The sequence below is a fragment of the Gallus gallus genome, chromosome 3, assembly GCF_016699485.2.
Source record: "Gallus gallus isolate bGalGal1 chromosome 3, bGalGal1.mat.broiler.GRCg7b, whole genome shotgun sequence".
Taxonomy (NCBI): Eukaryota; Metazoa; Chordata; class Aves; order Galliformes; family Phasianidae; genus Gallus; species Gallus gallus.
Window position 1 is genome coordinate 85,004,645 of NC_052534.1, and position 12,750 is coordinate 85,017,394.

General features: G+C 37.3%; 1 protein-coding gene across 1 annotated transcript in view; it reads left to right on the forward strand.

Annotated features, from left to right (window-relative positions):
- Positions 1 to 12,750, forward strand: part of EYS (eyes shut homolog) — a 676,382-nt gene that overhangs the window by 414,970 nt on the left and 248,662 nt on the right. Inside the window, exon 26 of the mRNA XM_040698528.2 lies at positions 6,729 to 6,879. Within this exon, the coding sequence (XP_040554462.1) occupies positions 6,729 to 6,879 (151 nt within the window). The remainder of the gene's footprint in view (positions 1 to 6,728; positions 6,880 to 12,750) is intronic.

Consider the following 12,750-nt stretch of genomic DNA (forward strand, 5'->3'; position numbering starts at 1 on the left):
ACTTTCAGAGCCAATCTTTCTTTGAGAAAAAAATATCATGCTGTTATGCTGCTAATGTTACATATAGTCATTTAGAATAGAATTTAGTTCTGCATTCCTGGACCTCTCAGAATGCCCTTTCCCATTCTGAAGTCTCTACAACAAGTGCTTTATTTGTTCAACAAAAGCTAAGATTTCACAGACAAAGAAGGAATAGTGGAAATAGACAGAGAAATGATTACAGACAAAACTGGAATAAGTATGTTCAAATCTTGCAGTCGGTTTCTGGAAAATGAGAATACTGAAAGTAGACTTTCTCCTTGCATGTACATCTTAGAAAATTTGCACTGATCAATTTTTCAAAGAAAAAATATTGAAAATAAAGCTGCTACAATGATGACAAACCTAACATTCATAAAGTAAAGAATAATGAAAAGTTTTTTTATTCAAAATATTTCATCTAAAATGCTTTTGTTTTAGTTTGTTTGTTATTAATGAGATTGGCAGTTTCTTACTCAGTCTTTTATAGTAGAATCATGGAATCATTAAGTTTGGAAGAGACCACTACGGTCATCTAGTCAAACCATTAGCTCACCACCAGTATTGCCCATTAAACCCTTAGTACTACATCTGCATGTTTCTCGAACACCTCCAGGGATGGTGACTCCTCACCATCTCACTGGGCAGCTCATTCTGGTGCCTGACTACTCTTTTGGAGAAGAAATTTTTCTTAATATGCAACCTGAACCTCCTCTGGTGCATCTTGAGGCCATTCCCTCTTATCCTATCACAAGTTATGCAGAAGAAGAGGCTGACCCCCACCTCACTACAACCTTCTTTCAGGTAGTTGTAGAGGGCAACAAGGTCTCCCCTGAGCCTCCTCTACTCCAAACTTTATAATTCCAGTCCCCTCAGCTGCTCTTTATAAGACTTGGGCTCCAGTCTCCTCACCAGCTTCATTGACCTTCTCTGAACATGCTCCAGGGCCTCAATGTCTTTGTGTTAGTGAGAGGTCCATAACTGAACTTAGTACTAAGGCTGCAGCCTCGCCAGAGCTGAGTACGGGGGGACAAAATACGAAATGCATGGTAACTGTAACAACAGCCTTTGTGTATCTAAGTTTTAAGTTTTGGCAGCAGGAGCTTTTATCTTCTTAGTATTAAAAAGTACATTTGTTTACAGTTAAATATTTTTATTTTATTTTTATTTTATTTTGCATTAATATAATGCAATATAATGTAAAAAAAAAAAAAAAAAAAAAAGGCTTATCTGGAATGAAAAACCATCTGAAAATCAAAGCTCAATATTTTACACAATTTTTATATTCCACAAAGAAGGATTATATCATACAAGTCTACATAGAATTAGCAACTACATTTCTAACAATTTAATTGAATGCAATTAATTTAATTATAAAAAATTGTTCCTAATAACAGTTAATAACAAGTTAATAAAGCCAATTAGTTTGATACAAGCTGTTGTTTTGTAACCTGCAAGATAAAAGCTCATTTAATCATACCTCATCTTAGGTATAAATCATACAATGCAGCTTTTCAGAACTCTACCATCAAAGAAAACATTCAGAAGTTAAAATTTAGGACCATCAAAGTGGTCAAATCATACAAGACAGAAATAGCCAAAGACTGATACAGATTTATTTTTTCTTTTGCTTAGTCTGTAGTGGTAAATGAAATAATCTGAAAGCAATTGTCAGGACTTGAGACCAACTGACAGGTCTGAGACCACGTCTATAAAAGACTTCTTGTAGAACATACAGACAACATTTGAAATACAAAATGATTCCTGAGGTACACTAACCAGTGACCTTTTTTAGTCTCAGAATGGGAGGTGACAGCTAGAGGAGTGGCAGCATTTACAGGGAAAGTGGTAAGTTGGTAAAAGTGTGGCTAATTGTCATCAGGACCTGAGCTCACATTGCAGATGTTTAGTTTAGTAATGAATAATTAAATGTTTAAAAATAAATTAATAAAAGTGAAAAAAATAAGGGAACTATGTTTATATATAGCTGTATTTGTTCATTGCTTAGAATACGAGGCAAGAACAAGCCACCAAACCCACCCCAACCCCTGCCCCCCTTCCACATTGTTAGAGCAATTTACTTGATTCTTTCTCTTTAGTTTCTTTGTCGTTTCTTATTTACTTAGACCACTCTACAAGTCCAGATTAAGAAATCAGCCCCAGGTCCAGGAAATAAGTCTTCTGCCAGAGGGAGCAAGATACATATATGTTGTTGACTCATTGTTTCATCTGCAACATTAGAGCATGTTACCCTGATGCCTCAACAGGGAACAATCAGGACCAGCAGATGTGAGGAGTCTGAAATGATGCATGTTGCTGCAGAGGGAAAATGTAATGATTCTGAGAGCAACTGATGCTTCCTATCTAAATAAATTTACTGGGGGTAATGTGAGTGTAATGGTATGTGGAAGGAGAGTGACAGCTCCTGTAAGGTTATCTGGTCAAGGACCTCTTTCAATACCATAAGAGATAAGATGAGAGGGACAGGAACCCAAAGCTGACCTACAGGTAATAAAGAAGGCAGTGATAGGAGCCAAACCTGACCACTCATTCTAATTGATGAGTGTATGTGAGAGCTTAAGAATGTTCATTCCAGCAAGGTTAGCTGGTCAGGGACTTTGTCAGCTGGGAGACTGCAGCGAAAGGGAGAAGCCAGAAACTAAATATGCCAGGACATAGACCTAATACAGCAATCTTGGAGACAATGATGTGAAACAAACCTCCAAAACACGCTAATTGATGGGCACATCAGGAAACTGCAGGTGCCACTTCCAGGAAGATCTCTCTGGGATTTACATCTCATGAGATTCTGAGCATGGCAGACTGGGATAAGTGTCAGCTACTGGACAGGATGGGGGTCTTTAACCCCCAGCCACTGGGTAAGGGGAGAGGGCTGCGGTAGTGCCTGATGCAGGCTGCTGGAGGGGGACCTATGGAATGCTGAGGGGGAACAGGAGTTTGCTTTGATTTCTTTTCAGGATAGCAAGTATATAAAGTAATGTTTAAACAAAATGATATTGAAATATGTTTTTGAGCTTTATTTTATCAGTTGCCTTTAACAACATTGGGAAATTTATTTTTATTTTTCTTTTTTTTTTTTTAATATTTGATAATAAAACTTCCATTCTTGCAGTTCCCAGCTCATATTTGACAGAACTGTTTGCCGATCCACTGTTATTTTTGTTTAATGAACTGAATGATAAGATTACATTCTAAGTGTTTCAGAAATAATTAGTGAATTGTTTACTGTTGATCACATTCAAAGTGAAATTGCTAGACAGGTAAAAGTTTCTGTCTTGTTTCAAGAACAAGAGCTTTATCAGGAAAGAAAAAACACACATCAAAAAAGCTTTACAGCATTTTTTGTGGGCATCCCCCTTTCACTCCTCCTCTTCCTCCATTTGTTTTATTACCTTTTTACCATTTTGTGATAATCCCAAGCGTGTAATTTAATCTTCACTGACAAATATTAGCAAGTAAAGACATTATGTGAAAGAATTTGCATTTCATGCAGCTATTGCGATGTTTAGGTACCTTTTTCCCAAAAGTCATCAAATGATTATCTGACCTTTCCATCCTTCCAACCTGAGAGGCATCAGGCAATGGATTTAATACTGTTTAGACAGAACTTATCTTTGGGTTGTAAGTAATAAGCCTGAGTTTAATCATTGCATTTACGTAAATATAATTGAGAAATCTGTGAACTGTTACTGCTGGGTTGGACCAAGGCACAATTACTGGTAGCTTACCAAGCAAAAGTGCTTGATTGTTGCTGTGTGCATTTCCATATTTATAATTATGTAAAAAGCTCTATCTTCTTACCTGACCTTTAAAGCACCCAGCGTGCTGATTGTAGAAAAAGTATTTTAAAAGCTTGATGGAAATTCTGTAGAGTGCATATGCGACCCGGTGATTGTATCATCAGCAAATGCTCAACAATAATGGTTTTAGGTTGTTATTCTAATTTGGCCAGACCTTGCTAGATTCAATCAAGCACAATCAAAGGTGCACGGCTGACATTCTAACAAGCTCAGGGCTAGGCAGCTCACACACTAATGAATTGCATTAACTTGTTTTCTGACATAGAGTACTGGAAATTAATTTCAAAGTATGTTTATATCTGCATACAAAAATCCCTCTGCAAATCCATCATATAAGCTAACAAATATCTCCAAAGCTACTGTGAAAATAACTATATTTTTAAATAGAATGCTTGTGCAACAGAAATACCATCATGGTTGTGCAATCAATTCCAGTGTTAGCATCCCAAAATATGTAGAGGAAAAACTATAATTAAAAAAAAGAAAAAAAAAAAAAGGCTATGTGATCAGCTCTTTTTGTTCAACATGCCTGTAAATGAGTTTAAAAAATAAAATGAAATAACCTCTTCCTGTCAGTTCCCCTCCTAACCCTCTTTCATTCCAGTCCTGAATTAGGGTGCATTAAAATATCTGATTTAAAATATTTCAGAAAGATTATTATACTGTTATTATCCCCTTATTGATAAATATTATGCCCCAGAAGAAATTGTAGTTATTTAAAACTCACTGATTTTTTTCTTTAGAACTCACACCAAAGCTTTTTGCTCCAGAATGAATTTATTCAAGATGTCACACTGGGTTTAAACCATGGGAAAAACAGTTTGATTGTTGCAAACAGAGCCACTGAGAATGCATGTATGTAATTGCATGCATTTATCAGCAGAATTTCATTGTAAGCAAGTAATTAAAACTGTGCTGTAGAACATTCTGTATTTGCTTATCTACACAACATGTCAGGAAAACATTCCTCTCCTTGATTGCAGTTCTGGGTAAAATTTTTGTATTTTCATCATGTAGGTTAGCTATTAATTAACAAGTGTCATAAAACTTTCTAAAAACTGATGTTAATTATATTTTATTTTATTTTTTTAAATTTCAGCAACTGAGTCCTCAGGTTGATTTTTAGCCCATGGAATTAAAAGTCCCTTTCTATTTCTCTTATGTTTATTTCATCAACAAAGCAAACGTCATGCTTTTCATCTGAAGTTATTTGCCATAAGATAGAAGGACTATTTTGTTTGCCTGCAAAAACATTCACAGTCCTTTCTGTTAAAAGGCTAATACCGCATCCATATTTTTCTCTGTAAGTGTCACAAAAATAGAATTGTGCAGACAATAAACAGAATTGTTTACAAATTTTTCTAACATGTATTCTCCATCCTCTCAATAGGAGAAGATAGGAAACCTTGCCAGATGATAGATATATGGGAAAGCCTTTATGCCTCATCTGAGAAAAGATAATGAAGAAACTTCTCTCCATGCTTTTTGTCTAAGTTTCAGAAATTGATTTGGCATTATCAAAGATAAACTGAATTTACACTTTATCTATACCATCCTAACTAAATGACACACTCTTACTTTCAGAGCTTTGGCTGGTAAATGCTATTTTTACTGAGGTTATTTTTTTTAGGCACCTGTACTTCAAAGGCACTTGAATTATTTTTACACATTCATTTGGCTGAGCTCTGATTTTTGAGCTTCACCAGAACTCTCCTGTTTAATGAGAGGACAGGCTGATAGAAATTCCTACCTTGGAGGCTCTTGTTTTGTCCTCAGTCTTAGGAATGATGCTTTTGAAAATAAGCATTACAGATTATAATAGGTCTGCTCTCTGTAAAATGCAGTTTATTTTAAATCACTTTTCCTCAATTATCTTTTTTGGTATGGTGAAAGAGAGGATATCTACAATAATTTAGTTCATTAGATGTCTTTCTGTGAAATGAAAAAAATCTGATTAATATTGTGAAATGTTGTTTAACTTTTTTTATTCGGCCACTATGTATTTTGACTTTTTTAGCAATTACACTGCTTAATTACACTATATGTTTTCATTTTAATGGAAGTTCAAACTCCAAAGACACACCAGCTTACAGCTTGTTAAACAGCTTATTTTATGTTTATAGTCTTCAATACCAGAACAGCTATTATTTACTTGATTTTCTTTACTCATTGATTTTAGTGCCTATTGGCACTTACCCCCAGCAGGCAGCTCAGCACCACACTGCCACCCACTCACTCTCCCCAGGTGAGATGGGACAGAAAATTGGGAAGGTAAAAGTGCAAGAACTTGTGGGCTGATATGAAGACAACTTGCTAGACAAAGCAAAAGCTGTGTACACAAGCAAAGCAAAACAGGGAATTTATTCGCTGCTTGTCTATTAGCAGGCAGGTGCTCAACCACTCCCAGGAAAGCATGTGTGATGGTTTATTGGGAAGATAAATACCATCGTTATAAGTGTACTTCCCTTCCTCTTTCTTTCCTCCATTTTTGTTTGTTTGTTTGTTTGTTTGTTTTGTGTGTGTGTGTGTGTGTTTCTTGCTGAGCATGATGCCATTTGCATGAAACATCCCTTTGGCTAGTCTGGATCAGCTGTCCTGGTGCTGTCCCATCTCAGCTCCTTGGGTGCCTCTAGCTCCTCACTGGCAGGGCAGCACAAAAAGCTGAAAAGTCCTTTGATCTTTGTAAGCACTGCTCTGTAACAGCTAAAAGCTGTGTGTTATCACAACTATTTTCATCAAAAATCCCAAATACAGCATCATATAAGCCTCTATGAAAATAATAAACTCTGTCTCAGCCAAAACCATGATACAGCCTAACTAATTTGTTAGATAAACAGTAATGCAAACTATATCTATTGGTAAAATGTTCCTGTTTCTAAATCTGTGCAGGCAAAACATGAAACCATGTGAAGCAGAAATGTTGATCCTGGAGGTATCTGCAAAGACAGGTATACCTAGCAATTTCTCATCCAGTCCATATGGGCTTGAAACAGGATCCATATTTGTTGGTGGCTTGCCTTATTCTTCTGCAATAAAACAGGTATTTTTTTTCATTATTTATTTTAAGATGTTTGATGTTTCAACAGTAGCATATGAATACAATATAAATGGAGAGATATACAAAAAATAAGAATTGCTTACACTCTTTTGGGGATTACATCTAAGGTATGCCTAGATTTTTGCTGGTTTCTGGATCTTCAGCAAGTGAACTGAACAGAAATAGCATTATGACTCAAGCTGCAATCCTATTTGCCTTGAGTAGAAAGAGTTAGGGAACAAATATGAGCAAATTTAGAGGTACCTGGTAGCTGCATTTTATGTGGAAAGTCTAACAGCACTGAATTTCCTATCCAAAGAGGACCTCTACTTTTGTCCTGTGCCTGCACAGAAAGGTGTTTCTGAAAATGAACAGAGAGTGCTAACCTGTGGAACAGCATTCAAGACTGGCAAGAACAGCAAAGGAACTTGAGATTGTGGGGCCATGTTTGTAGTATGAGTTGGGTTTATGTGAGCGTGAGATGTAATATGCAGTGAGACTAGAACAGAATTGGGGGAGACGTAGCTGTGAAAATGATGATGAGAGGACATATAGGAACATACTGAGGGCCAGAGAGAACTGGGTTACTACTGAACTATTGTTACTGAGGAATTTGAAGTAGGGTAGTCACACTAATGGACATGAGTGAGTGACTACTAATCTGGGCAGTAGGAATGTAATTATGAATTTCAGTTCTGTGGCAATCACACTCTTCACACTCGCACAAACCAAGACCCCAGCCCCTTTAATCCAGTTGAAATTGGAACAAAATACCCATTCCAGTGCCTGGCAACATAGCTCCTGTACAGAGCAGTCCCCAGACAGCTCAACCATCTATGTCTTGCCAGGTGTCTCAGTATGGAGTATGCCTCCATACCCAAGGGACCACTGTGCTAAGTATTTATTGATTTTGATAATTAAATTGTTGGCATAAGGTGCCAGAGGCCTTTCTAGTCATAGAGCTTTAAGACAAGCCCTGACTTTCTCATTATATAAAGCAAGTCAGTGTTGGTACCTGAATTATTTCACCTTCTATTTTTATCTCCCAGCTATATTTCAAGAATGTAAAGTTGTTCACTATTCCTTAACAAAGTTTTTCTATGAGTCTTTATGCACAATCTAGAATACACTAAATAGTGCTGGATCACCATAGTATGGGTCTCATTTATCTGAGCAGTGATCTTGGATAGCCATCACCTGATGACTGTAACAAATTTAACATGGGTGTTTTGTTTCCCCACTGCATAGCAGGATCACGTAGAGCTGGACGTATGTAGTCAAGATTTCATTTTTCTGAACTGTTCTTTGGGTAGGCTTCACCTTGTGACAATTGTTTTAACCTTTTTATTTCTGTTCTGTTCTTTGGTAAAAGTAGGTTATCTTGTAATGAAGTGAATACAGTAATTTTAAGCACAGATGTGGTTTTCACGCTGTTTTTGTAATGCATCATTTCTAGATTGCTTTTGCCTTGTAGTAAGTTACATAGTAACCAATGAAGTGACAGTGTTGAAATCTAACTTAAATGTTCTTGTGAGTAGATCCTTTTGGATTTGTGAAAGTGTACACTCTTCCAAAAGTGTACTTCTAAATACCTTATATGGCATTAAGAGAACACATCAAGCAGCATTTGCAATTGTATAAGATTTTTCCTTAATTCAAACATTCATAATCAACTAACCATTTGTATTAAATATTTTTTTGTATTAGTTGTATATAAAATTAACTTACTAGAGGTATGCACCCAATACATATTCTAAACTAACAAAAAAGACAAAAACAGTATTTTCAAAGTTATATGATTTTGGCTAAGATTAGTATTCTGAGGGATCTCCCAAAGAAACAACAATGAAAATGTAGAATTTCACTCTCTGGAGTGTATTTAGAAGAAAGTAAAGAAGCAATTTATTTGAGGGTTATATTTCATTCTGTGTTTGTGAGAAGGAGGTTTGAGACAGTAAATAGCTCCTCATCAGCCAATTTCAATAAAAAATCCAGAACAAAAGCTTTACCTAATGCAAATTAAAATAGTAGTAAAATTCAGTGGCTTACAGGTAATTTACTGCTAAAACATATTGCTTGGACGTGTCTCAGATTCATATCAAAATGAGCTTCCTTTCTATAAGTATATGACAGTTCAATAGATTATTCTACTTTTAATGCAGGATTAATAGGTGAAATGTTATGGTCCATATTTTTTATTCAGAAGAGGTAATAACAGCATTGTGTAACATGTAAGTGCTCAAACCATTGATACTTTACCTCAGTTAGTACTTGGAAAGTATTTATTCATATAAATTTCCCAAAGGTAAAAATGTATCTTAGGCTCTCAGTTGCCTCTCTGGTTCTGCATGAAGCTTTTTTGCAGTTCACTGCTTGTTGTTTCTGATTTCCTATGCAATTTGTTTTCCTTCATTTTCCTTTTCCTCTGTGATTTCTGTGTTCATTTTTATCTTTTCTTACTGTTTCATTTTTCCTAATGTTTACTTTTATGTAGCTTTGATTAAGTTTGTGTTTTCATGGCTTTCTCATCAAGGTGTGTTGGCTGTAAGTCACACACAGTCTATAAGGACTATTCTTGTAGTTTCTGTCAGACAGTGGAGAACAGTCTGCCCAAATTCTCTTTGTTTTGACTATTCATTCCCAGCAATAGAAAACCACTCCGGGACATTTCTTTCTCATCAGATTTGACACAGGCAGTTTCTATTGTAAAACCTTCATCATCCCCAAAACAGAAAAGGTCTGGTTTTGACCTTGATTCTGCAGTTTGCTTCAAGGGAGGTTTCTGCTCCAGCTGTGACTCAGCTCTTCCTGGCAAATGCTCAGACTGCTCTTTGAGTCAAGTCTCATAATGACCCTTGTGATATCTGTGGTATCTGCTTAATTATACATTGACTTGTTTTAGATGAGCTCAATCTCTCACTGGAGTAGTTCACTCTGCTGTTGGCTCTCTACTGTCCAATAATAAGTTGTAGAGAACAGTAACTTCAGACCCTACACTTCAGCTGATCATTTTAATTGATGCCAGTTCCTATCTAACAGGAATTTCTATCTGCAGTTGCCAAAAAATGTTGATACAGTATTTGTCCAGATTGCTGTAATAGGCCCACACTATGTTATTGAGTTCCATGTGAGACTCCTCTTACTTTCTTTATGAATGAAGTTTGATATGATCTTTGCAGCCCTTGGGGTAAAATATTGCGTTCTCTGAGAATTTCCTGTATTGTGATTTCCTAACCACTTCTTGGATGTTAATGCACTATAGTGCACTATGCACTACTGAGAAGTTACTGTTTTTCTGTGTGTTCTCACAGAAGTCTTGAGACTATTCTGAACCTGATTGGTATTCTGCCTAGGATGCACTATGTTGAATGGAAATATCAGTAAACAAAGACATAATACTTCTAGGCTAGAAGGCTGGATTAGCACCAACTATGCATGTTTCCACTGCACAGGGTAATAGAAGTCTTTGCACACTATCAACAGAAGATTGAATTTCCTTTCTAACCACATACAACCAATTTCCCTGGCTGCTGCCACGGCTTGGGAATGCAGAGATTATAACAGTGCAGAAAACAGATATATTACTCTCAAGGCAGCAGTATGTTTTAAAAGAACATTTGTGGCATCCAGGAAAGCAATGTTATAACACTCCATAGATTTTTTTCAATAATCAGGAGCTCTCAGACCTCCCACATCACCAACACCCTTGTAGTCATGGTTGGTGGGAGAAACACTGCCAGCAGTAGAGCAAGACAGAGTTATAGAGCACTTATAAACTGGATGTGGAAAGCACCATGGATCCAGATGTCATGCATACAAGCCTGCGCCACTGGCTTGTGCAAGACCACTCTCTATCATTTCTAAAAGAGGTATAGCAATCAGAGGAGGCCCCTGATCACTGGAAAAAAAGACAAATACCATGTCATATTCATCTTTAAAAGCATCAGGAAGACTTGGGTAACAATTTGCTGGTCAAGCCAACAACATACCTTAGTTCCTGAAACAATTATAGAAATAAATGAAGGACAAAAAGGTCTGAGGAAACTGTGCCTGACCAATATGATTATCTTCCATGTTGAAAGGCTCTGTGGACAAAGGGAGGGCAGTGGCTATTCCTTACCTTTTTTCCTAGGCTCAGCTTCTTTTCTGTTGCCCGCAACTCCCTCCATCCCAAGGGGATGGGGAATGGGGGCTGTGGTCTGTCTATAACAGCTCCTTCCTGCTGCTCCTTCCTATTTGCCCTTTTCTGCAGCACTGGTGAAGCGCTCTGCAGGCCGCACTTCCTATCAGGAAACAAGCGCCTGCTCCAGCGCAGGGTGTGTGTGCTGCCGAGGAGTTCCTGCTCTGCTGTCTGGAGCACCACTTCCCTTGGAACTTCTGTGATTGATTTCTGCAGGGCTGTTTCTCAGACTTTTTCCACCCTCCTCTCTCACAACTGCTGTACAGCATTTTGGCCCTTTCTCAGACATAGTCCCCAGAGGTGCCTCCATCTTGGCTGCAGGGCCCAGCCATGCCCTGCAGTGGGGCCGCTGGAGCCCAATGGAACCTCCTGTGTGCAGCATGGGGCAGACCTGACCTCAACTCACTCAGGAGCACCTGGGCACCTGCAATTGAAACATAGGTATAGTCCTCTGGTTGTACATTCCTCTTGTGGTTTAACCTGGCAGGTAGCTGAGCACCATGCATTTTTTTACTCACTGCCTGCCTTTCCAATGGGATGGGGGAGAGAATTGAGGGGAAAAAAAAGTGTAGAACTCATGGGTTGAGATAAAACTATTTACTAAGATAAAGATAATAGTTATGACATATATATATATATAATTTGTTATATACATTCTCATATATGGATGTATATGACAAGTAATCCACAAGCAGTTGCTCACCACCCCCTTACTGATGCTGATCTAGACCCTGAGCCCTGACCAGCAGAATAGAGACCGATGAACTCCATCTCCCTTCAAAACTCCTTTGACATGATGTCATATGATATGGAATATCCCTTTGTGCAGTTTAAGTCAGCTGTCCTAATCCTGTTCCCTCCCAGCTTCTCAGGCCCTTCACTGCAAATGGCCCTGGCTCTGTACAGCACTACTTAGCAGTAGCTATAAATGTTGCTGTGTTATCAACATCATTTTCTCCTAGAATCAGTAACATAACATCATACTTGCTACTCTGAAGAACACAATTCTGTCTTCCCAAAGAACAAGCATATAAAAGCAACAACAACAACAACAACAACAAAACTTGGCTCAATGAGAATCAAAGGTTGGGAATCTGAAGATATGGGTGAAAAACTAGGTAATGGGTACATGCATTGAAACATCTTGTGTGAATTCATTCAAGTTCATACACTGTAAGCTGTTTCACACAAAGAAATGAATTGTTTTTATTATTCTCTGTAAAATCTCCTTTGTAAAATCTAGTAGGTTCGTATGAGAGAGGGTAGTAAAATGAACCTGATCAGAAGAAAAGCTGAACAGCTATGTTACAAATTGCTGGCTGGCATAGATTTTGGCCTGCAGTCTCTATGCAGCAAAAATAATCCTCCAGTTCTCTGACAGTTTTATTTATTACTTATTTTAAAATTATATCCCATTTCTCAGTTAAGGAAATATGAAGGGTGTATTTCAAACTTCTCACATACAGCAAATAGGCAAACAGTTAAATCAGCTGAACAGTAAATAGCTTCATCCCTGTTTTTGAAAGCTGTTTATAGTATTTGTTTTCTAATACATAAAAATCAATAATGGGAGAATATAAACCAACTTAACACGGGAGAAATCAGAAATTTTTTAAAAAAATGTATTTTGAACTCCCAAGACATGTTTCAGAGTAATTAATTTCATGCTAGCTGCAGTATCATTAATTGTTTAC